The 24559-nt window shown below is 50.7% G+C and overlaps 1 protein-coding gene across 3 annotated transcripts in view; it reads right to left on the reverse strand.

Moving 5' to 3' along the window:
• Window positions 1-339: 339 nt before the first annotated feature.
• The window catches only part of Plxdc1 (plexin domain containing 1), a 55484-nt gene continuing 31264 nt past the window's right edge, over window positions 340-24559 (reverse strand). For 2 of the 3 annotated variants that reach the window (XM_040749621.1, XM_040749620.1), the window contains exons 8-14: window positions 19882-19977; window positions 17668-17749; window positions 13170-13230; window positions 11171-11303; window positions 5612-5647; window positions 3188-3348; window positions 340-1558 (exon numbers count right to left, since the gene is read on the reverse strand). In XM_040749621.1, the coding sequence (XP_040605555.1) occupies window positions 1439-1558; window positions 3188-3348; window positions 5612-5647; window positions 11171-11303; window positions 13170-13230; window positions 17668-17749; window positions 19882-19977 (689 nt within the window). In that variant the 3' untranslated portion in view covers window positions 340-1438. Of the gene's footprint in view, window positions 1559-3187; window positions 3349-4600; window positions 5017-5611; window positions 5648-11170; window positions 11304-13169; window positions 13231-17667; window positions 17750-19881; window positions 19978-24559 lie in introns of those variants that run through there. The other variant, XM_040749622.1, reaches the window with a different exon arrangement.

Below are 24559 nucleotides of genomic sequence, written 5' to 3' on the forward strand. Positions count from 1 at the left end.
CAGCCAACAGGGCTGGGGATACCCAGGTCACAGACTTGACTGTCTTCTGACGTCTGCAAAGCACTCTACCCTGCTTCGGTGACACGTGCTCAGTTCCCTCCCACAGTCTTCTCTCCTTTGGTTTATGAAGCAGAGCAGACACCAGCGTGCTTCCAGTTCTGCTTGTCACTAGTGTCCTTTCATGGGTCAACTGTGGAGTGGCTGGAATTTTCCGGACGAGGTGTGTCCAGGTGTCTGCAGACAACCTTCCCTCCTCCCACTGACCCACCTGGAGCTCACACTTCTTTCTGGTGCTTCCATGCATGCACAAAAGTCGTGACAGTGGAGGCTGTGACATAGTTATTTGATGATGGTATTTATTTGGAGGAGGGTGAGCTCTAGATTTCCTTTGCCCTCCGGAAGCAGTCCTGCCCATCACAGAGACAGAAATCCCTTAAAACCAGGCTAAGCAGGGTAGGGGCGCAGAAGCTCCCTGCCCCCAAAACTCTCTGCAGAGCTAGAGAGACAGAGGCCGATTTCCAGGTCAAGGTCCCTCCCTCCCATGTCAGGTTTCTCTGCCTACCTTCATGGCAGCTGTCCTTCAACATGATCCAACTGGAACTCGCTGCTGAGGCAGGGGAGTCTCAAGGAAACCTCAGCCACCTGCTTGTTTTTAATGGCTACAAAAGCCCCACCCAGGTCAGCCAGGAAAAATATGAGCCAGGTGAGTTGTTCCTCTTTTTGAAGGAAACCACTGGCATCGACAACAGAACAGGCCAGCGAGTAAAGCGGCCACCAGACACACGGTGGAGTAAGCACTCCACTCATGACTGGCAGCCATGCAAGACCGGCTTGCAAGGTGGAGGCTGAGGGGCAGGCCAGGGTGCAGCCTGGCTGCGGCGTTCCCATGTCGGCCCCCGGCCTCTGCAGAAATGATGAAGCAAAGGACCAAGGCCAGAAAACACAAGTTCCCCAAGGTTCTTTTTCTCTCCTCTCATTTGGTTTGTCTCAAGGGATAAGAGCTCCCGAATGGAGGGGACCCCTTCTTCAGGCTTCCAGAGCCACTGACTCCATAGCTAGGAAGACCAGCCCTTGAGTCTGTTGACCCTAGAATGTAGTAGCCCCAGCAGGGGCTTCAGTGACCAGGCTGTCTCCAGTAGGGACAGGCACTTCAATAGCTGCAGTGTAGACCACTGAGAGACCCCCAAAATGAGCCTCCTCCCATCGGAACAGGGAACTCTGAGGTTAGTGTTCCTTTAAGAAACCCTCATGGTTGCATTACTGTGCCCCTTTTATCTGGGGTGTGAGGACCAAACTATGGTTTTGGCACCATAAACCGCTGTCTTGTCTTCCTGACCCACACACGCACGCACAGCCAGCTCAGAGGAGGGCAGGAAGAATCACTTCTCTTTGCTGTGACTTGCTTTCACGCCGCCCCCAGGTCACGGGCCTGGTGCTCTCAGCACTGCTCGGCCTCCATGAAGCCCTCCTTCTCGTGGCCCGAGGGCTCCACCTCTGTGTAGGTAGAGTGGCTGGGGTGGTTGCGGAACTTCATGACTGGCCAGTGGTGAGGTCGCCTCTGCAGAGACACAGAGGGAAGGTCAGTGAATGCCACCTCCTCATTGGACCCCATCCCTGAGGGCTGGTGCAAGGCTTCCTCTTACAAGGGATCTGCAGGGATGGGGGCTCACTGTGGAGAAACAGCTGGTGGTTGGGGCCGCTCTCTCAACAAGATTCCTCAAGTAAACTGTCAGCCACTAGAAACCCAACATAAGGCCTGGATGGCCCAGAACTCTCTATGTAGACCAGGCTGGCCTTGAACTTGCAGCAATCCTCCTGCTTCTACCTCGAAAGTATTGGGATTCTAGGTGTACACTACCCCACCTGGCATTTTTAGAAGCCGGTTTGGAAGAAGCACATTTTACCCATCACCATTTGGTTTGCAAAACTGATTTAGAGTCTTCAACAGCAGACTGGAGACGCAAGTCTGTAGGAGGTGACGAAGCAGGTCATAGGTGCCTAAATGAACCAGGAGACTGGACATGACAAGATAGCCCAAGACAGCACAGGTCCCACAGCAGAGTCAGTGGGAAACTTACTCAAATGCAGATTCCTTATCCTACCCTGACTCCAATCATCGAAGTGGCCTGAGGACCGATAGTCCTTGGTGATACCCAGGTAGGCTAAGAATCAGAACATGGGGCTCAGAGGTTAAGAGCACTGGCTGCTCTTCCAGAGGTCCTGAATTCAATTCCCACCAACCACATGGTGGTTCACAACCATCTGTAATGAGATCTTCTGGTCTGCAGACATACATGCAGACAGAACACTGTATACATAATAAATAATCTTCAAAAAAGAATTCAGAACAACTGAAAGAACCCTGTTTCATTAAAAAATAAAAAAGCCAAGGGAACCACCTAGGTCTCTGAGAATAAGGTCAGTGGGCTTGCGACCCAGGTAGAGACTGATGTATCAGACGTGCCCTCTGGAATCTTCTCAAATAGCCCTTCTTAATAAGGGCTTTAGAGAAGCTTGCTCTGATGTGCTACCTAAGTGCTGTTGAGTTCACCATCTGCTTGTGACCTACTAGAGGGCAGGACCAGTGTCTCACTCATCTTCACGCCCTGGGAAACCATGGGGTGAGCACCATGTTTCTCTGGAAATGTCTTCAGCAGTGGGATAGGAACCAGATGTCTCTGAGCTCTGTGGCTTCCCATGATATACTACTCTTCCCTCTGAGTTCTGGAACATTGAAACTGTAGCATCCCAGCTAATGCTCCCTGAGAGCACAGCCCTTGTTAGCATTTTGGCTTGTCAGCTGTCACCTAAAAATCCCACAGAAGCAGTGAAATATGGTGGCTGCTTGGTGACTCGGAACAAGAAATCGCCCCAGCCACTAATGGGGCACTCTGTGGCATTTCTGACCACTAATGGAGCACTCTGTGGTATTTCTGACCACCCTCCTCTGGGTTTCTTTCCCTGGCCTCATAAGTGGGGAAGGAGACAGACCACGTCCCAGCACCTAGGTGCTGGGTCCTGGGGCTTCAAGAGCACCAGCCACGGAAGACGTGATGGAGTGGAGGAAAGGCTCTCAGGGAGGTGAGGGATGGATGGGAGGGGATGGGGCGAGGCAGGTTCTACATGACCAGGGAGACACTGATGTGGAAGCCGTTCTGAGGCAGATGCAGGCAGATCCCACACCAACCTCGATGAAGAAGAGTGCAGCATTGGAGTTAGGGTGGCCGCTGATGTAAATCCCAGCCAGGATGATGGCCGCTACCAGGAGCACAGCCAGCACGATGCCCACGATGGTGCCCAGGTGCACGGGAGGCCCCTTGGTCTTTGGGGACAAGTTGTCTTGAAGTCCTATGGAGGACAGAGAAAAATTTCATGGAGCAAAGAAAAGCTAGGCCTCCAAGCCTTGTGTTCTGACAAGATCCCAGAGATGAACATCCACATCTCAAACCCACAGAGGGGTGTGGCTGGAGTCGGTGGGATGATAATTACAACATGAATGCTCTGGCACCTTGAAGGTGTTTTCTAGAATCATTTAGAAGTTGATCTTAAGACGTAAAAGGAAGCTGTCTCAGACACCTGGGCCACATCAGCACTTCTGAGGAATCCACAAAAGGCATGCGATAGTTAGGACTTTGGGGTTTTGGAGGTAACGAAAAGGCTCAGTGGGCCGCCAAGTGTTATAACTTAAATTCGATCCCTGGGCACCATGGGTGTAAAGGACAGAGCTGACTCCTGTGAATTGTCCCCTGACTTCCACAGGGAGGGTAGCAGGTTTTCACAGATTCTCCACACACAAAATAAATGTAATTAAAAAATTTGGCATCACCCTGTCTCGTAAAACCAAAAAAAAAAAAAAATTGGCATCTTAGTTCTGAGTGTGATCTTGAAGGCCTGTAATCTTAGCACTTGGGAGAAGGCAGGAGGGTCAAGAGTTCAAGGTCACATCCTCACCAACACAGTGAGTTTGAACCTAGCCTGGGTTACCTGAGACCTTGCCTCAGAAAATCTGGGGATGTCAGTTGTGGTGGCAAACACCTTTAATCTCAGCATTTGCGAGGCAGAGGCAGGTGGACCTCTGTGATTTTTCAGTCAGTCTGTTCTACAGAGTGAGTGCCAGGACAGTCAGAGCTACACAGAGAAACCCTGTCTCAAAAAAGCCAAAACCAAAACAAAGCATAGCAAAACCAAAAAACCTCGCAAACCTATACTCTGCCACTTATTAGATATGTGACTTTGGGCAAATCAACCTCTGTGAGCCTCTGTTATCACCTTTGTAGGACAAGGACAATAGCTCTCTAGCTGGGTTACTGTGCTATGGACAAATGGCAGAGCTCATGCTGAGCCCTGAGAATTTCAGCCAGCATCTGGGAAGTCCTGAGCTAGTATTAATTGTTCTGATAGCAAACAACCATAGTTATCCTTGTTTCTGTCTCTTGCCAGATTGAGTCCTGCTGGACAGTAGGGCCACTATCCAGCTCTTAAAAACAATAGGGTCCACTGTGAAAGGGGCGATCCCATTTCACCTGCATCCAGTGGAATGAACTAGATCCTCTGGAGGCACCTACAAACCACGGCGAGAGAACATCCAAGGCATTTGAAATACATTCCAAGGGTAAGAGGACTCATCCAAGCCCACCCTGTCTTTATGACTAAGGTAATGGAAACAGAGACGTTACGTCATTTGCCTACGGACACACAGTATCAGCTGCTAAGAAACCAGGTTCCCTAACATTACTTGAGTGGGTATTAGCTGCCTCCCTACCTAATGTGCAGCGATGAGCTAAAAACACAGATGTGAGTGTCGGCCATGGGAATGCCCAGTCCTTCTCACACGGCTCTTGGGTGGGAAGGGAGGCCATGGAGTGTGAGGATCTCAATAGGATGTTGACTGCATCGGGATCTTGCTGTCCCCATTTGTCTCTGCTGGGCACTGCGTACACAGAAGGAACCCAGGACAGAAACCGTCCGGCCACTCTCGTGTGTGCTAGGGCCTCCAACGTCCATGAACTGGGAACACTGAAGAACACACCCAGGCTAGCCTCTGCTGATTCGGTGGTTGGCCATCAGCCCCTAGCTTGCTGTGATCTGGGTTGTGGCTCCTCCCCCACCACACACCCAGTCTCTCAAACTCAAGGAGGGGAACAATGGTGTCACCTCCACGGGAGGTATGTCAGACTGCTCCTCTTGCAAGGACTACCCCCAGCCTGGAGCTGCAAAGGCATTCCCATGACCAGAGAACATTTTCCCTGAGGCTGGTAGTGGCCCACCTCCTGGTACCCCTGCAGGCAGGCGGCGGACACAACCTGCATGCTTTTCACATGGGAGAGAAACTGGGTGCTGGAGAAACTGCTGTCCCCACACAGCTGAGGCCCACAGGGAAGCAGGTCCCCCTGTCACAAGTCCTCCTGCCAAGTGGCACTGGTTCAGCCACTTCCTCAAATTCTTCTCAGGGCATAGACACGGGAGGCTCCTGGCTGAGATAGGAGGTGTCCAGCCCTCCCATTCAGCCTGGGACCCCGGCTGCTTTGCTCTCTCCCCTCCCCCACTGCTATGACTCCTCGTGGTGGACACAGCCATTCCTCTGAAGAGGGACAGGCAGCTCCGTACTCACCATCTCCTCCTGCGTGGGGATTCAATTTGGTGTCATCTTCAAAGAGGACAGAAGGAGCAAAATTAGTGGAATCATTCAGACTTCTGCCACCCCGGGTCTGGATGGAACTTGAAGGAGGTTGCCCTTTCCAAACTTTCCATTTGGGCAGGGGAGGTGTCCAGCCCAAAACTATATAGCAGTGTAATGGGGGAAGGTCATGTCATTCATTATGTGAGTGTTTACTATGGGCTGGCCACTGGGAGTAGGGTTAGGGAGACTACAGACAATGGATGGACATGGTCCCCACCTCTATCAGGTAGGGAATAGAGGAGCAATTAAACACACACAATACACAATACCAGGCTGTAGCTCAGTCACTGAGCACGTGCCAAGCATAGGGCATGAGGGAAGCTCTGGAGTTAGCTCTAAAAGACACACACACACACACACACACACACACACACACAAACAAGCAACCCCCAAAAAACTATAAATAGGCCTCACAAGATGAAGCCCTCTCTGCTTCAGATCACTCAGATCACTCAGATCATGGGAACCAACAAAAGTTTCCCAGAGGGAGGAAGTGAATCCTAAGCTGGGAAGTGGAGAAGACATGCTAGTCCAGAGTCAAAGAATTGGCCAGCTGTGTATACCAGTGGGCAGAGAGAAGGAAGGGGCCAGGAGCTGGCTGGAATGCTGTATGGAACTCTTGCCCGGCCTTCTAAGGGGCAGCCGGGTGCTGTGGAGGGCTACAAACCCCTGGTTTGTTTGCAGACTCCAGGGCCTGCAGCAGTTTCAACGCCCTCTCTATACCTCAAGGTGTACAGCAGCGGCTGTCTCAGCCTCTTCTGAGGTCGACCTTCTTCCTCGGGTTTTGCCCCACGAGGCAAAGGAAGCCAGGAGTTCAGTGTCTGGAAGCCCCATGGCGCTATAGGCTGTTGCTCTAATCACTTCAACTTGAAACAGTCTTAACCCTACCACAATTTACAGCGTTCCGTTCATCTTCCCTGCTGTAACCCCAGCATCCAGGCTGCTTGAGACTCTTAGTGGGTCCCATGTTCGTTGGCAGGGCTTTGAGACCCTCGTAATCTCTTAAGTGTCACTGCGGTGGAAGCTGCTGGAAAGAAAGTAGCTGGAGACACAGCTTGAGGTCCTCCAGATGCCCTAGCCTGCCCTCCACACATCTGAGCAGCAGAGCAAGTGTTTTGTCACTTCTGCCTCCACGCCCTCCCTCCCCACCCCCGCTTCCTCCTCCAGTGTCTCCCCATGGAAAACTCGGCAGAGTTGACCTGGGAGTCCCATCCTCTGCTGAAAACTGGTGTTTGGTACATCATGGAATTTTTAGATTAATTTTGTAAACGCCACATTGAACTATTTATCCCGAATATCACTTTTGGGTTCTTTGGAGTCTCCTTTAAATTCTCATGCAAGTCGAATGCCCTGCTTGCCTCTCGCTAGTCCTGGTACTGCCACTTCTCAGGGGACAGTTTCGTTGTGTTCTCCCACGAGCCTCACTGTCCTTGGGTCCTGCTTGTCGGCAGAACTGGGATCCCCAAGGCTCTCTCAGGGTCTTGAAGTATCAAAATGTAGGTAGTGGAAGAAAACTGTAATAAAGAATGGGAGCTGGGAGCTGGAGGGAGGGTTCAGAGGTCGAGCGCTTGCTGTCCTTCCAGAGGACCCGAGTTCGGCTCCCAGCACCCACACGGCAGATCACAGTTCTGGCCAACTTCACAAGGGCTCCAGGAATCAAACTCGGGTCCTTGGACTTGTGTAGCAATCACCTCTACCACTGAGCCATCTCACTGACGCATGGGATGGGCTTTTTAGATTTACAGTTTATAATCATTTAATAATTAAAGGATAATTGTTAGGATTTCAAAGTAAAATCTACAGAAGCAGGTATATTTAACAAATTTTTGTTTCCTGATCTCTCCCTCCAGCTTATTTCTTCTTCTCCTCATAAAAATCAACCACAGCCCAGCCCACACCTATCCTGGCAGGCAAATGGACATGAGTGCCTGTTCCAGTCCATTCTGCAGAGCCACAGAAGGCGGCCTCACTGCCCAAGGCAGCCTCTCCTGCTCACCAGGACTGGGTCCCAGAGGCCGTCTTGCCAGGGCTCTGTGAAGTATAAGGTGGTTCTCTAGTCAATGGAGAGAGGATGCAGCAGCTACTAAACTGATAAGCACAGATACTACCGCCCGCTTCTGCCTCCGTAGTGCTGGGATCAAAGGCATGCACCACCACCGCCCAGCCCCAAAGCCCGTTTGTTATGGATGTAGCTTGACAGTGTTGCTATGTCCTCTGGGACTGAAAGGATCCAGAGCTGTAAACATCCTCATTTTACTAAGTGTTTCCACCAGGAGCTGTTACTTAGCACACAGGCAGGCAGCAGATGTGCAGGCAATGCCACCAGCATACTTCTCTCCTACCTTAGTGCTGGGACAGCCCATGAGAGCAGCAGCCCTGAGCAGGGCTGTGAGCACAAGCAAGATTTGTACTCAGTCCCCAGATCTGTGTCTTGGGGTCCATGCAGCTGAACTTCCAGCCCCGGGGCTGCTGCTCTACCACACAGCTGCCCTCTGAGTGGGTGGGCTTGCTCCACGCCCAGTGCAGGAGCAGACATGACCCTACACATAGGTTAAGTTGAGGGTGGCTCATTAGGTTCATTGTAAACATTACCTAGAGGACTGGAGAGCAGCAGCAGACCTCGGACTTGACTGGAGGAGAAGGAGCCATTGATGAAGAGACATCTTTGGGGGGACTGGCTATGGGGGGAGGTTGTAGAGTCATGCATTAATGACACCCCATTCCTATGATCCTGGATGTTGATATTGGAAGGTAAATGGAGGTCACCCTTGCCCCTGGATACTAACTCCCTGAGAACAAGTTCCCTTTGTGCTCCATCTTCACGGAGTTCCACCGAATTCTGAGGCAGCAATGTGTGCTCTGCGTTAATGTCACAGTCTGGCTGCCGTGTCATTCCTGGCTACAAGAGTAAGGCCAAATTTCTCTCTAAACCTACAACACCTCCCTCTATTATGGTATCTCTTTTCATGCTCTCCTCTGTTCTTACCCTGACTCAATCTTCCTGCTCTCTCCTGTCCTCCTCTCCCCTCCTCTTCTCCCCTTCTCTTTCTGCTAACTCCCTCTCCCCTCCCCAATGCTCCCAATTAGCTCAGGAGATCTTGTCCCTTTCCCCTTCTCCGGGGGACCATGTATGTCTGTCTCTCTTAGGATCCTCCTTGTTTCCTAGCTTCTATGGCAGTGTGGATTGTAGGCTGGTACTCCTTTGCTCTATGTCTAAACTAAAGTCCATATATGAGTGAATACATACCATGCCTGTCTTTCTGTGACTGGGTTACCTCCCTCAGAACTGTGTCCACCCCTTGCTATTTTCCCAGTTTCATTTCTCATAGCACAGAGGAGGGCGGGGGGGGGGGGGGAGGGGCCTAGAATTCTTGGAGTCTGGTGAGACCTGTCTCCATGTCTTCCTGTCTGTGTCACCCTGGACAAGTCACTCACATCTCCGAGTTGTGGTGTCTTTTCTACAAAACGGGGGTGCAATAATATAACATCTAGGACTGTGGGGACAGGGTGTTAATGCAAGACTGTACATCCTCCTGGCACACGGCCCCCATGATGTCAGGTCTGAGGTTGGCCGTCTCTCTAGTCTTCTAGGTGATCTTTACAAGGACAGGTGGCTCTCACATAGCCCTGAGTGGCCCATTTGGCCTCTTATAAGCCTCTTACTCTCAAGCAAGACTGCATTGTATTTTTGGATACTAACTTTTTCTTCTCCCCTTCCCTCCTCTCCAGGGACACTATTAATATCTCACAAGCCCTTCAGCCTTCCTAAGGGAAAAGGCTCACGTCGAGGACTAAATTCTAAAAGGATCCAAGGAACAGAAGATACTTGAAGCCCTTAGGACTGGAGGCCACAGGGGCTGCCAGAGACACTCACACTGTTTCCCAGAGATCCTGATCTCTGGCAACATCAGTCAAGATCCTCAGGCTTTGAGGCAGCAAAGGAGCCCTGTGGACAGGCAGGCCTCAGTAGGCAGGGAGCCCTGTGGACAGGCAGGCCTCAGTAGGCAGGGAGCCCTGTGGACAGGCAGGCCTCAGTAGGCAGGGAGCCCTGTGGACAGGCAGGCCTCAGTAGGCAGTGAATGGGTACCAACCCAAGGAGGAAGGCTGAGTCAGAAGTAAAAGTGAGATGGGCATTGTGGCGCACACCTTTAATCCCAGCACTAGGGAGGCAGAGACAGGCAGATTTCTGTGAGTTCTAGGCCAGCCTGGTCTATAGAGAGAGTTCCAGGACAGCCATGGGTATATAGAGAAAGACTTTGCCTGCCTGCCCCCCCCCCCGCAAATACCAGCACTTGAGAGGTTAAGGAGGAGAATCATGAGTTCAATGTCACAGTGAGTTCCAGGCCAGCCTGAGCTACATGAGACCTTTGTCTTAAAAAAAACTAAAACACAGTGGCTCACATCTGTGATTCCAGAACTTAGAAGGTTGAGACAGGAGGATTGCTTCTAAGTTCAAGACCAGGTTGGGGGAGTGAGACCCTGTGTGGGGATTTGAGTAAGAATGCCCCTCACTCTCCCCCATAGGCTCACACGTTTGAATACTTGTCCCTACTCCGGGAAGAAATAGGGGGTGTGGCCTTGTTGGAGGAAGTGTGGCACTGGGGGCAGCCTTTGAGGTTTCGAAAGACCTGTGCCATCCCTGTTGTGCTCTCTGCCTCCTGCTTGTGGGCAGATGTGCGCACTCAGCTGTTCCTGCCACCACGCCTTTGCTCTGCAGTCATGGACTCTAACCCCTGAAACCGTAAGGCCAATGAAACTCTTTCTTTTATAAGTTGCCTTGGTCACGGTGCTTGATCACAGCAATAGAAAAGTAAAATAAGAGCCAGGTGGTGGTGGCGCACGCCTTTAATCCCAGCACTCGGGAGGCAGAGGCAGGCGGATCTCTGTGAGTTACAGGCTGGGCTGGACCGACAGCCTCCAAAACAATACAGAGAAAGCCTGTCTCGTAAAACCAAAAAAAAAAAAAAAAAAAAAGAAAGAAAGAAAGAAAGAAAGAAAAGTAAAATAAGTAAAAACAAGAGGGCTAGGCATGTAGTATAGTGGCGGGGTGTTTGCTTAGCAGCACGCAAGGCCCTGGGCTCAATCTCAGTGTAGGAAGAAGGAAAAAAAAAAAGGTATGTTCTAGAAAAAAAAATCAATGGTCTCTCACCACTGACTGCACGGACAGTTATCATTCTACAGTCTAAGTACCTCAAGGCTCTGCCAGGCCAATATTAAGATGGGGTGCTCTCTGAGGGGCCTCCACCTCATGTCCCACGGTCAGTCTTCTCCATGGTCTGAGCTTCCCCTGTATTGGCTTCTGCTTCTCACCAGTAAGATAGCTAAGTTTCCTGAATCTCATTACATGGTCAGTGAAGGACCAGGGCAAGCCCTGTCCTGTGAGACAATGGCCCCGGGTCCTGTGAGTCGGTCCCTGTCCTGTGAGACGGTCCCCGTCAGGAATGGGCAGGCTCTTCCTGAGGCTTCTCTCTGTCAGTACTCATGGCTTACCTTCTGTGGTGAGGCTGTCCATGAAGAGGGAGGAAGAGGTAGTGCGGTCACCATCAAAGGGGCCGAAGGAGCTGTCAGGGGAGGCTGAGTAGTGACCCTCATCCTGGAAGTCCTCGCACGTCCTGCCTTCTGCCTGCAAGAGACCCCCGTGCTGCTTCTGGACACAGCCAGCCCTGAATTCACCCAAACCTTGTACTTATACTCAACTACTTGGGAAGTGGAGCAGGTAGGATGGAGGGATTGATTGAGTCCAGGAGTTCAAGACCAGCCTAGTCATCAGTGGAGACCCTGTTTCAGAAAATAACTAAGATGGAATCTTCCACTTTATTTTGAAAGTGTCTTATCTTACACGGTAATTTATCTGTCAGCAGCTTCAAATCAATCAGGGGGCTGAGATGTCAATCTTAAATAAATAGATAAAATCTTAATAGTCACTGGCTGGGTGCTCTCCTTTAATGCCAGCATTCAGAGGCAGAGGTAAGGAATCTCTGTGAGTTTGGGGCATCCTGGTATAAATGGCAAGTTCAGTACAGCCAGGACTACATAGACCTTATCTCAAAATCAAAACAAAATAAATTAATAATAATATCTTTTTTTTGTTTTTTGTTTTTTACGAGACAGGGTTTCTCTGTATTGTTTTGGAAGCTGTCAGTCCAGCCCGGCCTTGAACTCACAGAGATCTGCCTGCCTCTGCCTCCCGAGTGCTGGGATTAAAGAATAATGATATCTTAACAGTCACTAACAGCCAGTGTCAGATGTGGCTGCCCCCCACATTTATCTATTTAGCGCATGTGTATCTATTTAAAGTGTGTGACCACCATAACAAGTATATGGAAGTCAGAGAACAAACTGTGCAGGCCGTTCTCACCTTCCATCTTGCGGGTTCCGGGGATCAAACTCCGGCTCTGAGGCTTGGCAGCAGGCACCTTTACCCTCTGAGCCGTTTTGCTGCCCCGGTTATTTTTTCTTAAGAGCAGAGAAAGATGAGAGTATGGCAGGGAAGCCTGGAGGACTTGAGTTTAAACACTGAGCCTAGCATCTTGTAGGGGTGAATGCCAGGCCAACTCTTTAAACTTCTCTGTGCCTCAGTTTCCTCTCTGGTCAGTGAGGGCCCTGGTCCCCAGGTTTTTGGGTCATGTTAAATAAGAGGAAGTAGAAAGCAGCGAATTGTGCCTGGCGTGCAAGAAGACCCGGAGACCAGGGAGCTGTGTGAGTTTGAGGCTAGCCCAGAGTACAAAGGGAGTGGGAAAGGAATGGTGCCCGAATGAAACCACCTGTTCTCGCCATGTGAGAAGATGTCTCCAGAGTCTAGAGCAGCCGTTCTCAGCCTGTGGATCACAACCTCTTTTACAAACCTCTGTCTCCCAAAATACTTACACTGCGACCCATAACGGTAGCAAAATTACAGTTATGAAGTAGCAACGAAATAATTTTGTGGTTGGGGGTCACCACAACATGAGGGACTGTATGAAAGGGTCACAGCGTTAGGAAGGCTGAGAACCACTGTTCTAGATTGTTCTGGCACCTGGATGGGATTCTAAGTAGGAGGTGCCTGGAACAACCCCCCTCATTCCCAGAACGACTCCCTCCCTCAAGATCAGTAGGAATAGAGCTTCATTAACATCATAAAGAGTACAGGGCCCCAGAGGAGTCAGCTGAGGCTAAGGCCAGACCCAACTCGCCCTCTCCTCTGAGGTAACAGGATTCCCAGGGTTCCTGCTCAGGGCCACTGTTGGGGAAGTCTTATGCCAATAAAGCACTGTCTGGCCAATAGGGAATCTAGATAGGAGGGACTAGGAGTCCAGGAGGATTCTGGGAAGGAGAAACACAAGAGTCGACATGTAACGCCATGAGGTAGGAGCCCAGAACTATTCTCCGGTAAGAGACATACTTAGATTAACAATTATGGGGTAATTACTTAAGTCAGAGCTAGCCAGTAAGAGACAAGCAAGGCTCCCAGCAGAGACTAAAGCAGATCTCTCACACTCACACGTCTCACCTCCTGGGCACAGCCGTAGGCCAACCACTCCTGGCGGTAGCGGTCAAAGCCACTGGAACATCTATAGGGAACCAAATGTGGGAGATGTGAGGGGCTCAGCAGAGAACCAATCACTTACCCCTCTACTCAGTAACAGCCAGTGAGGGGAGGGGGGGGGCTCAGCTCTAGGCAACAGAACAGCCCCTGCCCAGGTGCCCTGGGCAGGAGGTGATTATGGGATTTGCAGTCAGACCCTCATGTCCTCTACTTCTTCCTTCTGACCCAGCTGCCCAGGTCTAAGCTTTCTCTGCCCAGCCGTGTCTGTGTGTGTGTGTAGGACCCTGGAAACTCTCGGGTTCCTTCGACTCTGGAAATCTGGGACGTCCATGCCTATGTTTTCCTTCTGAGAAAGACTTGCTCAGTCAGGGCTCTCCATCACTACTGAGGGTCTCCCTTTGGCAGCAGAGGCTGAGCAGACGGTGGTATCAGATCATGTAATGTAGCCAACTCCCTCTGTGTAATCACAAGGGGACAGCGATAAGATTGGTGTCAGAGACCATCATGGTCTCTGGAGAGAACAGAAGACATCAATGGATTTCCTAGGGAGAGGGCGGGGCCCAAGCATGAGCTGCAGAATGGTCTTTCCAGCATCATCCTGCTTAAATTTCCGTTCTTCCTTTTTGGTGTCAGAGGAAGTCACTAAGCTCTATGCCACCCAAGCATGTCGCAATGGAAGAATAACATCCCAAGCCACTAGCTCAGAGAAAGACTCTCCAGCAGGTTAACTCAGCCCCAGCAGTGGCCGTGTGCCCACACCCTGGTCAGATCAAGGCAAAGTTTCTCCGGTGGCTGAGCTGGGCCGGCCACCACTCTTCTCACACTTTTTAGGGGATGGGGACAAGGAGCAGTTTGGAGGTTGGAACTCAGGCTTCTTTGATAATATTGGTGGATTCTTTTAAGACTAAGTTGAGTCTTAGTGGTGGTGGTGGCGCGTACCTCTGATCCCAGCTCTCTTGAGGCAGAGGTGGGTGGATATCTGAGTTCAAGGGCAGCCTGGTCTACAGAATGAGTTCTAGAACAGTCAGGACTAAACCGAGAAACCTTGTTTCAGAAAACAACAAAAGAAAACACAAAGGACTGAATCTTCATGCTGGTTGTGGTGGTGTATGCCAAAGAAGCAGTTCAAGGCCAGCCTGGTCTACATAGCAAGTTTCAGACAAGAGGACCCAGGTTCCATCCCCACTAACCACGGTGAAGGCCCACAACTGTCTATGACTCCAGATCCAGGGAACCCAATGCCCTCTTGTGACTTCCAGGCATGAACATGGCTCACAGACACACATTCAGGGAAAATACCCACATACATAGACAAAATAAAACAAAAATCAAGAAACACCACAACCACGAGTCTTGAGTTTGGATTAAGTCTCAAGCTAGCCAACATTGACTCAGAGAAGAATATGAGAATGGGCCATTTACTGAGTGTCTCTTGACTATCTGGTGCAGTCACAATGACATGGTAAGGTGAGAATTATGACCATTATTTTCTGGGCAATTCCAGGGCTGAGGCCACCCACAGACTCAAGGGGACAAGTGGTAGGACCAATATAGAAAGAAAGGGAAACATCTTTGGAGAAATTGTCCTTTACAGTGCATAGAGGGGACCCTGAGTGGCTACAGAGGGCAGAGCGAGTGGGGGAGGGGAGAAGAGACCCATTGGTGTCCCCAGGACACTGGCCCTGTCCTCTGGCTTTTCAGGGAACTGGCATCAACTCTTATTTGAAGCTGAGGCTCCAGAGGCTGTCTGGTGGAAGCATGGGCTGGAGTAAGCCCAGTGCCGTGGGTGTCTGGCTGTAGAAGCATGGCTTGAGGGAACCCAGTGATCTGGGGATCTGGCTGGGGTGGGTGGTTTAAGCTCCCTTGTTCCCTCTGCTGGGGCATTCCTGTTTTGTCGTAGAGGCAGAGCCCACCAGCAGAGGCCCTACACTTCCCATCCTGGCCAGCATCTTCACATTCAGGAACTCCAGCTTTCATTCCACTGTCTTGTCTCTAAGTTTGGGTATGGCTGCTAACTGGGGGTGGTGGTGAAGGGAGGGTTTGCTTTGTATGACCCATTTTCCTATGGCTCAGCACGGGTTGGATCCTGAGTCATGCCTGGCAGCAGCCCCCAGATCCCAGGGATCATGTGAGGTCATCTCACGTACCATCCCAAGACTCAGAAAATGCTGCTCAGCTTTGAAAATGAGATGAAGCACCCCACAATTTAGGCTCCTGGCATCTTGGTCCCTGGGGACCACATTTTTTTACATTGCTAGTCTCACACTCACTACACAACTGGAGATGACCTGAACTCCTGATGCTCCCACCTCAACCTCTCAAATGCTGGGATTATAGACATGTGCCACCATACCCAGATGGCTTTTTTTTTTTAGCTGTTTTATTTTTATTTTACATATATGGGTGCCTTGCCTGTGTGTACGTCTGTGTACCACATGTGTGCAGTGCCTACAGAGGCCAGAAGAGGGCATCAGATCCCTGGAATTGGAAGTGTAGACAGTTGTAAACCATTGAGTACTGAGATTTGAACCCCGGGTCCCTCTGGAAGAGCAGCTAGTGCTCTTAACAGCTAAGTCATCTCTTCAGCCCCAGGATTGCTTTTTTGGTTTGGTTTTGAGACAGGATCTTAATATGTAGCCTTGTCTGTCCTGGAACTCACGATGTAGACCAGGATGGCTTTAAATATCATAGATATCCACCTACCTCTGTCTTTTTTTTTTTTTAAACAGGGTTTCTCTGTCTAACAGCCCTAGCTGCCTAGCTGTCCTGGAACTTGCTCTATAGATCAGTTCGGCTTCGAATTCACAGAGATCCGCCAGCCTCTGCCTTCTAAATGCTGGGATTAAAGATATGCGCCACCACATCCAGCCTGGCTGCCCTTTTTACCAAGTCTTTAGGGTGGTTCTCACAGTCCACAGGCAGGAAAGCTTCACTCCCAGAAGACAGGGTTTTTTTTGTTGTTGTTTTGTTTTGGTTTTGGTTTTTTCGAGACAGGGTTTCTCTGTGGCTTTGGAGGCTGTCCTGGAACTCGCTCTGTAGACCAGGCTGGCCTCAAACTCACAGAGATCCGCCTGCCTCTGCCTCCCGAGTGCTGGGATTAAAGGCGTGCGCCACCAACACCCGGCCGCCAGAAGACAGGGGTTTAAATCACCAACTTCCCCTGGGGCTCTGTGCCTTGCCTGCAAAGGACCCTGGATGAATTTGTTAAAATGCTATCTGGCATTACAGGAGCTGCAGTAACAGTGAGTGCCCCACCCATGCCTCTCTGAATCACATCCTCTAGGCCATTTCGTAGGGTAAAGGAATTAAGGTCCCCAAAAAGAGACAGACACGGCTGGAGGGAAGAACACCCCCGAGGCTGAGGCCCCTGGCATCCCATCCCAGCTGCTCTCTGGTGGGCGGCTTGGGGTCCCGTGTGCCAGGCTGGCAGTCTGTAGGATGCAGAACGTCTATTTCTGCTCTGAGATGTTGGAGAGGAGCAAAGGAAATGCTGACCACTGCACAACAGCTGCACAGCGGCTTAGAGACTGTAATTTTTCAATTTTCAAGATGGCCTTAAAGGCTCTTGGAATTTGTAGGGCTTCCCACTCCCAGGAGAGCCAGCATCCCCAAAGGAGTCCTTTCTCCCATCTCCTGTCATTTATTTATCTTGGCTAGAAGAACCTGAGATTGAAGTACAAGTCTAACTGGTGAGGAGATGATTCCAGAACAAGGACTGGAAGATGTGCTGGACTGAAGAACTTCATCCCCAAAACCAAATCTCATCCAGAGTGCCCTGAGCGTCCCGTACCTGCAGCATTCATGCCTGCTTCTCAGGAAACCTGTTGCAGCCCAAGAGGACACTGGGGCAGTTTTGGGGGGTCATGGAGCTCACCCAGCAGTGACAAGTCTTTGTGTCGCAGTCTGTCACTTGCTTACTAATGGGGTGTCATGCTAAGATGTAGGCCAACCTTTAATACCAGCACTTGGGAGGCAGAGGCAGGTGAATCTCTGTGAGTTCCAGGTCAGCCTGATCTATAGAGTGAGTTCCGGGACAGCCAGAGCTGTTACACAGAGAAACCCAGTCTCAAAAACCAAAACAAGCAAACAAAAAGATGCAGACCTGGGGTCTCCCTGGAAATCATAGCAGAAGGGTCCAGTGATTCTGGAGTGACCACAGCGTGGCCTACTCTTTGTGAAGCCCAGAATGAGTCAGCTTTCCTGCAGCCTCCAGAGTCTCCAGACGATCTTCCCGAAGCCTGGCCACCCCAGGCCTTACTCTGCCACACACTACCTTGACCAGGTAAAAGCCTTGAGAGAAACTTACTAGTCGAATTCTTGTCTTACGAGTCAGACTGGTACTGGACAAACAGACCCTAATGCTCTCAAGCAGTAGGCAGTGAGGCCTGAGGCTGTCAGTGGGCCCTGGTTACCCCCACCCAGCCTCACCCTCACCTCTGTGGCTGGTCACCTGGACACAAACCTCTGCAGGACATGGCACCAGCTGCAGTTGAAGGTCAGAGTTGAGGACATGCAGGTGTCGCAGCTCCGATGCTGGAGGCAGGCTGCAAGAGAGGAGGCTGTGACTGTCAGCACCGTGTCCCTGCTCCTCAGGGCAAAGCTCCTGAATGCTGGGTCATTCCTGAACTGTGGTGTCTCCGACTTTGGGGACAATTTAAGGTCATTATTGCCTCTCTCTCTCTCACTTTTGTTGTGTTTCAAGACAGTGTCTCTCTATGTAGTTCTGGCTGTCCTGGAACTTGCTATGCAGACCAGCCTGCCCTCAAACTCACAGAAATCCTCCTGCCTCTGCCTCCTTTGTGTGCTGGGATTATTGAAGAGCAGTTCCTCCTTCCCTTTCTTTTCTCCAGCCTTCCTGGTTACTGGACCCTGGGATGTGATCTTCATTATCTACTTGACTGGATTTTGAATTACTTGACTGGATTTTGAATTGAAGCCCAGTGGGTTGGGAATCCAGGTGTCCTGACTGCTGGTCTCATGTAAGTGGCTCTCACTACCAGTTTGCCACCATGATAGACTGTACCCTCCACTGTGAGACAAAGTATACCCTTCCTTTTTGTTTTTGGATCTTTGAGACAGGGTTTCTCTGTGTAGCCCTGGAACTCACTCTGTAGATCACTCTGTAGATCAGGCTGACCTCAAACTCACAGAGATCCACCTGCCTCCCCAAGTCTCCTTTCTTTATTTTTAAATAATTTATTTATTTTTATTTTATTTGGATTGGTGTCTTGTGCTGCATGTGTGTCTGTGTGTGAGGGTGCTGGATTCCTTGTAACTGGGGTTAGAGACAGTTGGGAGCTGCCATGTGGATGCTGGGATTTGAACCTGGGTTCTCTGGAAGAGCAGCCAGTGCTCTTAACCACTGAGCCATCTCTCCAGCCCCCACACCCTCCTTTCTTAAGATGCTTTTCTCACATCAACAGAAAAATAACCATTCATGTGCCCTGGGAGTCTAGAATATATGGAAACCATGGGTAGGAGCTTTCCTTACCCATTCTACAGTGGGGAGCTGAGGCTTGGAGAGTCTTGGAGCTAAGGGTGGCAGGTCTGGGTTTGAATCAGGGCCTGTCTGAGCCTGGAGTCAGAGCGTTCAGTCTTGATGCTCCATTACAGATGCCTGCCTGGCTTGGACATACATTCCCAGGATGGCTCAGTACTGCCGGGGCAGTTGAGCCTGGCCTTGGATATTCTTGCTCCTGATTTCCAGGACTCAAGGTTTGGTTCCCCCCAGAGACAGAAGCTCCCTATATAGCCCAAGCCAGCCTTGAACTCAATGTCCTCCTGCCTTAATGTCTCAAAGGGAATTACAGGCCTGCATCACTGTGAGCCCAAGATCTACTCTTACAGTGTGGCCTTTGGGAAACCCCTACTTCCCAGGCCTTTGGGCTTCTTGCCTCAGTGGTGAGTGACTGGATTGGGGGGTGACTGTGACCTGACTGTGTCCTCAGATTCTGATTGCTTCATGATCAGGGCCTTTCCCAGTCTGCTATCTATTCCCAGAACTTCCAGGGAATAGAAAAGTGTGTGTGTGTGTGTGTGTGTGTGTGTGTGTGTGTGTGTGTGCACGCGCATGCGCACTCGCAAATGGCTACAGCTCTCTCAGTTGGCAGCAGGGAGACTCCTGACACAAGAGAAGGAACAATGCCCTCTGGAGAAATACTATTCTGAACCTGGTGCAACAGCACATGCCTGTAGTCTCAGCTCTTGGGAGGCGGAGGCAGGAGGATCACTGCAAAGGAGAAAGCAGCCTTGGCTACATAGCAGGCAGGCTCCACCTCATCCAAGGCTGTGCAGTGAGGCAGCCTCCAGGGACACCTTCTCTAGGGGAAAGACGGTGAGTGACCGAAGACCAGCTCTATTTCTGGATCCCTGTCCAAGCAGTATCCAGGCTCAGCTCTCTGGAGTTTCAGATATGTATTCCTAGCAGTGGATGACAATGATTAGACACAGACCACACTCCAGGCCTGGGGTGAGCTAGTCCATGCAAGGCTGCCATTTCTGTAGTCAACTTGGCCTGTGTGGTCCCAGCCCTGACCATAGCTTTGCAGGGTGGTGACATCAGGCCCAGAGAAGTTAGGTGACTGTGTTCCCAGGGATCAGAGGTTGGGCCTGAGATCAGAACCCAGCCTTTTTGAGTCTAAAGCATGTTCTAGAACAACAGACTGGCCCTACTCACTTGGCAATGGGGTGAACTCCACAGCTGATGTGTTGGTGATCTTGCCGGAGTCCAGTTCCACCCGGTGGTATTCGAAAATCGTCCGTCTCCGAGACTCTGAGAAAAAGTGGGGTTTGTCACATCAGGAGCACACCATAATCAAAGCACTCCCAGGCCTGCGCCCAGGACCCCAACAGAGGTTAGCAAGCAGCCAGTGAGATAGGAGGTGAACCTGGAGGCCTGGGATAGTAATGCTGAAGCTACATGCAGGGAAACTAAATGTGAGTGGCTTGGGAGGAGGGCCTTACATAAAAAGCAGGCTGAACCTGGTGGCCTGGCTGCTCCTGGAGTCAGGACCTAAGGCATCCTCCTCAGGCCCGGATAATGCCACAGCATTTGTCCATTCTCTTTGTGTCTAGCGCACTCAATGCGGCTTCCCTGGCCAGCGCTCCTAGGCTGCTCTGCTCCACTCAGGCCGAGTGCCTTCCCCACACTCCCTTATTAACTTCTCATTGGACGAGTGGTGAGCACCTGACTGTGAACCTTGACAGCCGATGTTCACTAACAAGAGACACTACCCTGTCTGACCACGCCCTGGCTCTCCCCTCCTGGTAGAGGCTTGGCAAGGTTCAGAGCCCAGAACCAAGCCTACATCCTGCAGCTGCCGTGGCCCCCAAACATTGGAAATCACAGAACCTGGGGGTCCATACAAGTAGGAGGACACTGCTCTGGAGTTGGTGCAGCATCCCAGACAGACAGAGTGACCACAGCCGCAGCCCTTGGGCCTGAGCTGGAGATGCCAGCAGGAACACTCCCATATCACCGGGAGGGGCCAGCAGTCACCTACATCTGCCACAACCCTGGAAAGACGGGGAGACGGACTGAGACCGTGGGGAAAGGGAAGCCTTTGCCAGACTGCCACCTTGCCCAGGTGATCTTGACTGAGGGACTCAGGCTCAGCAAACCACACTGAGAAATGAGATGTTAAACTCTACTCATGGGGCTGTTTTGAGGACTTGGGTTTTTTGTTTGTTCTGGTTGTTGTTTTGTGGTATTTCTAGAAACAGGTTCTCACTAGGCAGCCCTTGGTTGGTGGCCTGAAACTCAATCTGTAGACCAACCAGACTGACCTTGAACTCACGAAGATCCGCCTGCCTCTGCCTCCTGAGTGCCCCACTATGCCCTGGATTATTTTGAGGTTTATAGAAGACAGCGTGTGAGCTTCTCTGCCCTCTGTTTTGTTTCGGCTGAGATTCTGACACTTTCAGCCGCTCCGGAGCCCTCACACCCCCTCTAACCATTGTTTATAAACTTGGCTGTGGAGCGGAAGGATGTCCACTTGCTCCCTTCCCCCCCTGCCCCCAGCTCCCCATGGCATATTTCATGTCAGAGAGCCTCTGCCAGCTTCAGCAGCCCCTCCCACTTTGGACATTGCTGTAACTAGAGTCCCTCCCAGAGGCCCCGACCCTTGGCTAACAACCTGGGCATCCTGCCTGACTTTGTACTCCTAGCCTCTGCCATCCCCACCACTGCCTGGCACTCTGTTGGTCCCCCACCAGAGAGCAAGGCAATAGAAAACACCGGGCTGTCAGTGCTCGGGTGGCAAGTGGGTCTTGGGGTTCAGGCCAAGGACAGTTCAGAGAGTTCTGATCTCAGATCTCCCTCCCCACCGCACTTGTCCCAAGCTCACACATCCTACTGGCCCTCTGGGCTTCTTGGAGCCCTTGACCTTCCTTTACTGCCAGGGGAGGTGACCAACCCAGGCCTGAGATGCCTCCCTTCCTTGGAGGACTCCCACTTTGGAAGCAGATGGTTTGTAATGAGAGCAAGGCTCCTGCTTCCTCCTCCCCACTCTCCATCCCAGACGGATCCTCGGACAAACATCGGGTGGGAGGAAGGGTCCAGACCTCCATGGGATTCCTGCCCAGTGTAGGTTCTGTCAGAGTGACACTCAGATGCCTCAGGCTGAGCTGCAAGGGAGCCAAGACATACTGTTCCGCCATGCACTTCACAAGTGGGGAGACTGAGGCACAGACAGGCTAGTCCATAGAAAAATACATCTTTTGTAACACACTGCCAGCCAAGCCTATCCACAGCCTTAAAGAGAAAACACCTTCTGCAGTTGAAGGGGAAAATTGCACAAGAGCCCAGCATCACCGTGAATGTCTTCAGTCAACTCATTTGGTACGCAGGTGTGGGCACCTGCTAAATCCTGAGCCCCAGCTCAGAGCTCCCAGATCTGACCATCTCATTTGCTCTGGCATCTTTCTGGAGCTCATGGAGAGACACCACTGCTCACTACATCTTAAAGGAAGAAGTGACAACAAGGAGATGCTGTGCGTATTACCTATATGTATTACTTGCTCAAAGCCATGTAGCATTTTTTTAATCCAAAGGCTAGACTTAAACCTGAGGTTTCAGCTAGACATCCTGGCACATGTCTGTAATCAGAGCACTCAGGGAACTACGCCAGGAGGACCGCTATGAATCGGAGGGAACCTAGACTACATGGTGAATACTAGACCAGCAAGGGCTGTATAGCAAGACCTTGTCTCAGAAAAACACACAAACAGCCCCAGGTCTCAGGGTTAGGAAAACTCCGAAAAGTCCCCAGAGGTGTGTGTGGTGTGTGTTCGGGTGAGTGTGTGCAGGTGAGTGTGTGCAGGTGAGTGTATGCAGGTGAGTGTGTGCAGGTGAGTGTGTGCAGGTGAGTGTGTGCAGGTGAGCGTGTGCAGGTGAGTGTGTGCAGGTGAGCGTGTGCAGGTGAGTGTGTGCAGGTGAGTGTGTGCTCATGAGTGTGTGCAGGTGAGTGTGTGCTCATGAGTGTGTGCAGATGAGTGTGTGCTGATGAGTGTATGCAGATGAGTGTGTGCAGATGAGTGTGTGCTTATGAGTGTGTGCTGATGAGTGTATGCAGGTGAGTGTGTGCAGGTGAGTGTTGCAGGTGAGTGTGTGCTCATGAGTGTGTGCAGATGAGTGTGTGCAGGTGAGCGTGTGCAGATGAGTGTGTGCAGATGAATGTGTGCAGGTGAGTGTGTGCTGATGAGTGTGTGCAGGTGAGCGTGTGCTGGTGAGTGTGTGCTGATGAGTGTGTGCAGGTGAGTGTGTGCTGGTGAGTGTGTGCAGGTGAGTGTGTGCAGATGAATGTGCAGGTGAGTGTGTGCAGGTGAGTGTGTGCAGGTGAGTGTGTGCAGCCATTGGGGATGGTACATGAGATCTGGCCAATTCCTGTAGCATAAATGCTCTAACACCCACTTTCAGCATCCTTACTGGTGTTTCTAAAAGAGACAGAATGGAACATTTGCATGACTGTCTTTGAAAGTAAACTATTATACCAGCATCCAAAGACTTGGATGATTGTGTATTCATTTCCCTACTGTCTGAGAGTTTCCACTGCTGTGATGAAACACCATGAGCAAAAGCAACTTGGGGAAGAAAGGGTTTATTTCATCTTACAACTTTTGTGTCACATTCCCATCACTAAAGGAGGTCAGGACAGGACCTCACAGAAGGATCCCGGAGGCAGGAACTGATGCAGAGGCCATGGAGGAGTGCTGCTTACTAGCTTGCTTTCCCTGGCTTGCTCAACCTCTCTTATAGAACCCAGGACCAGCCGGGCATTGGTGGTGCACGCCTTTAATCCCAGCACTCAGGAGGCAGAGGCAGGTGGACCTCTGTGAGTTCGAGCCCGGGCTGGTCCGACAGCCTCCAAAACAATACAGAGAAACCCTGTCTAGTAAAACCAAAAAAAGAAAAAAGAAAAAAAGAAAAGAAAAAAGAAAGTACAGTCAGGTATGCCTTTAATCTCAGCACTCAGGAAGCAGAGGCAGGCAGATTTCTGTGAATTCAAAACCAAGATGGTCTACAGAGTGAGTTCCGGGACAGCCAGGGCTACATAGACAGACACTATCTCAGAAAAAAGAGAAAGGAAGAAAGAAGGAAAGAAAGAAAGAAAGAAAGAAAGAAAGAAAGAAAGAAAGAAAGGAAGGAAGGAAGGAAGGAAGGAAGGAAGGAAGGAAGGAAGAAAAAGAAAGAAAGAAAGAAAGAAAGAAAGAAAGAAAGAAAGAAAGAAAGAAAGAAAGAAAGAAAGAAGGAATGAACCAGAGTTGCCTACAGGTCAATCTTATGGAGGCACTTTCTCAGTTGAGTCCCTCTTCCCAGATATGTCTGTCTGGGTTTGAGTCAAGTTGACAAAAACTAACCAGCACACCTACTAAATAGCCTTCAGTTGAAAGGAGAGGCTGTGGAGACAAGCTTCAGAAATGACAGGCAGAAGAATGAGGTATGGTGTCATATGACTGCGATATCAGCAGTCTGGAGGATACTGACTTTGAGGCTAGACTAGGCTACAAAAACGATCCTGTTCAAATGAAGAAAAAGTCACTTAGTAGCAGCCAAGTGTCTAAGGGGTACCATTGTGCTAAGAGGCTGCGTCCCATCAGGAACTGGGAGTGGACTGGAAAACTAGCCCAGCAGTTAAGAGGACTTGTTCTCACAAGGGACCTAAGTTCGATTCCCAGCACCCACATGAAGGCTAGGGACTACCTGTAACTCCAGTCCCAGGTAATCCAATACCCTCTTCTGGCCTTTGAGGGCACCAGGCACTCATATGATATACATACACACATGCATACAAAACACTCAAACACATAAGATAATAAAAATTTAAAAATCTAATTTTTTTAAAGAACTATGGGAG

The sequence above is a fragment of the Mesocricetus auratus genome, unplaced genomic scaffold (assembly GCF_017639785.1).
Source record: "Mesocricetus auratus isolate SY011 unplaced genomic scaffold, BCM_Maur_2.0 Super-Scaffold_100007, whole genome shotgun sequence".
NCBI classification, from domain to species: domain Eukaryota; kingdom Metazoa; phylum Chordata; class Mammalia; order Rodentia; family Cricetidae; genus Mesocricetus; species Mesocricetus auratus.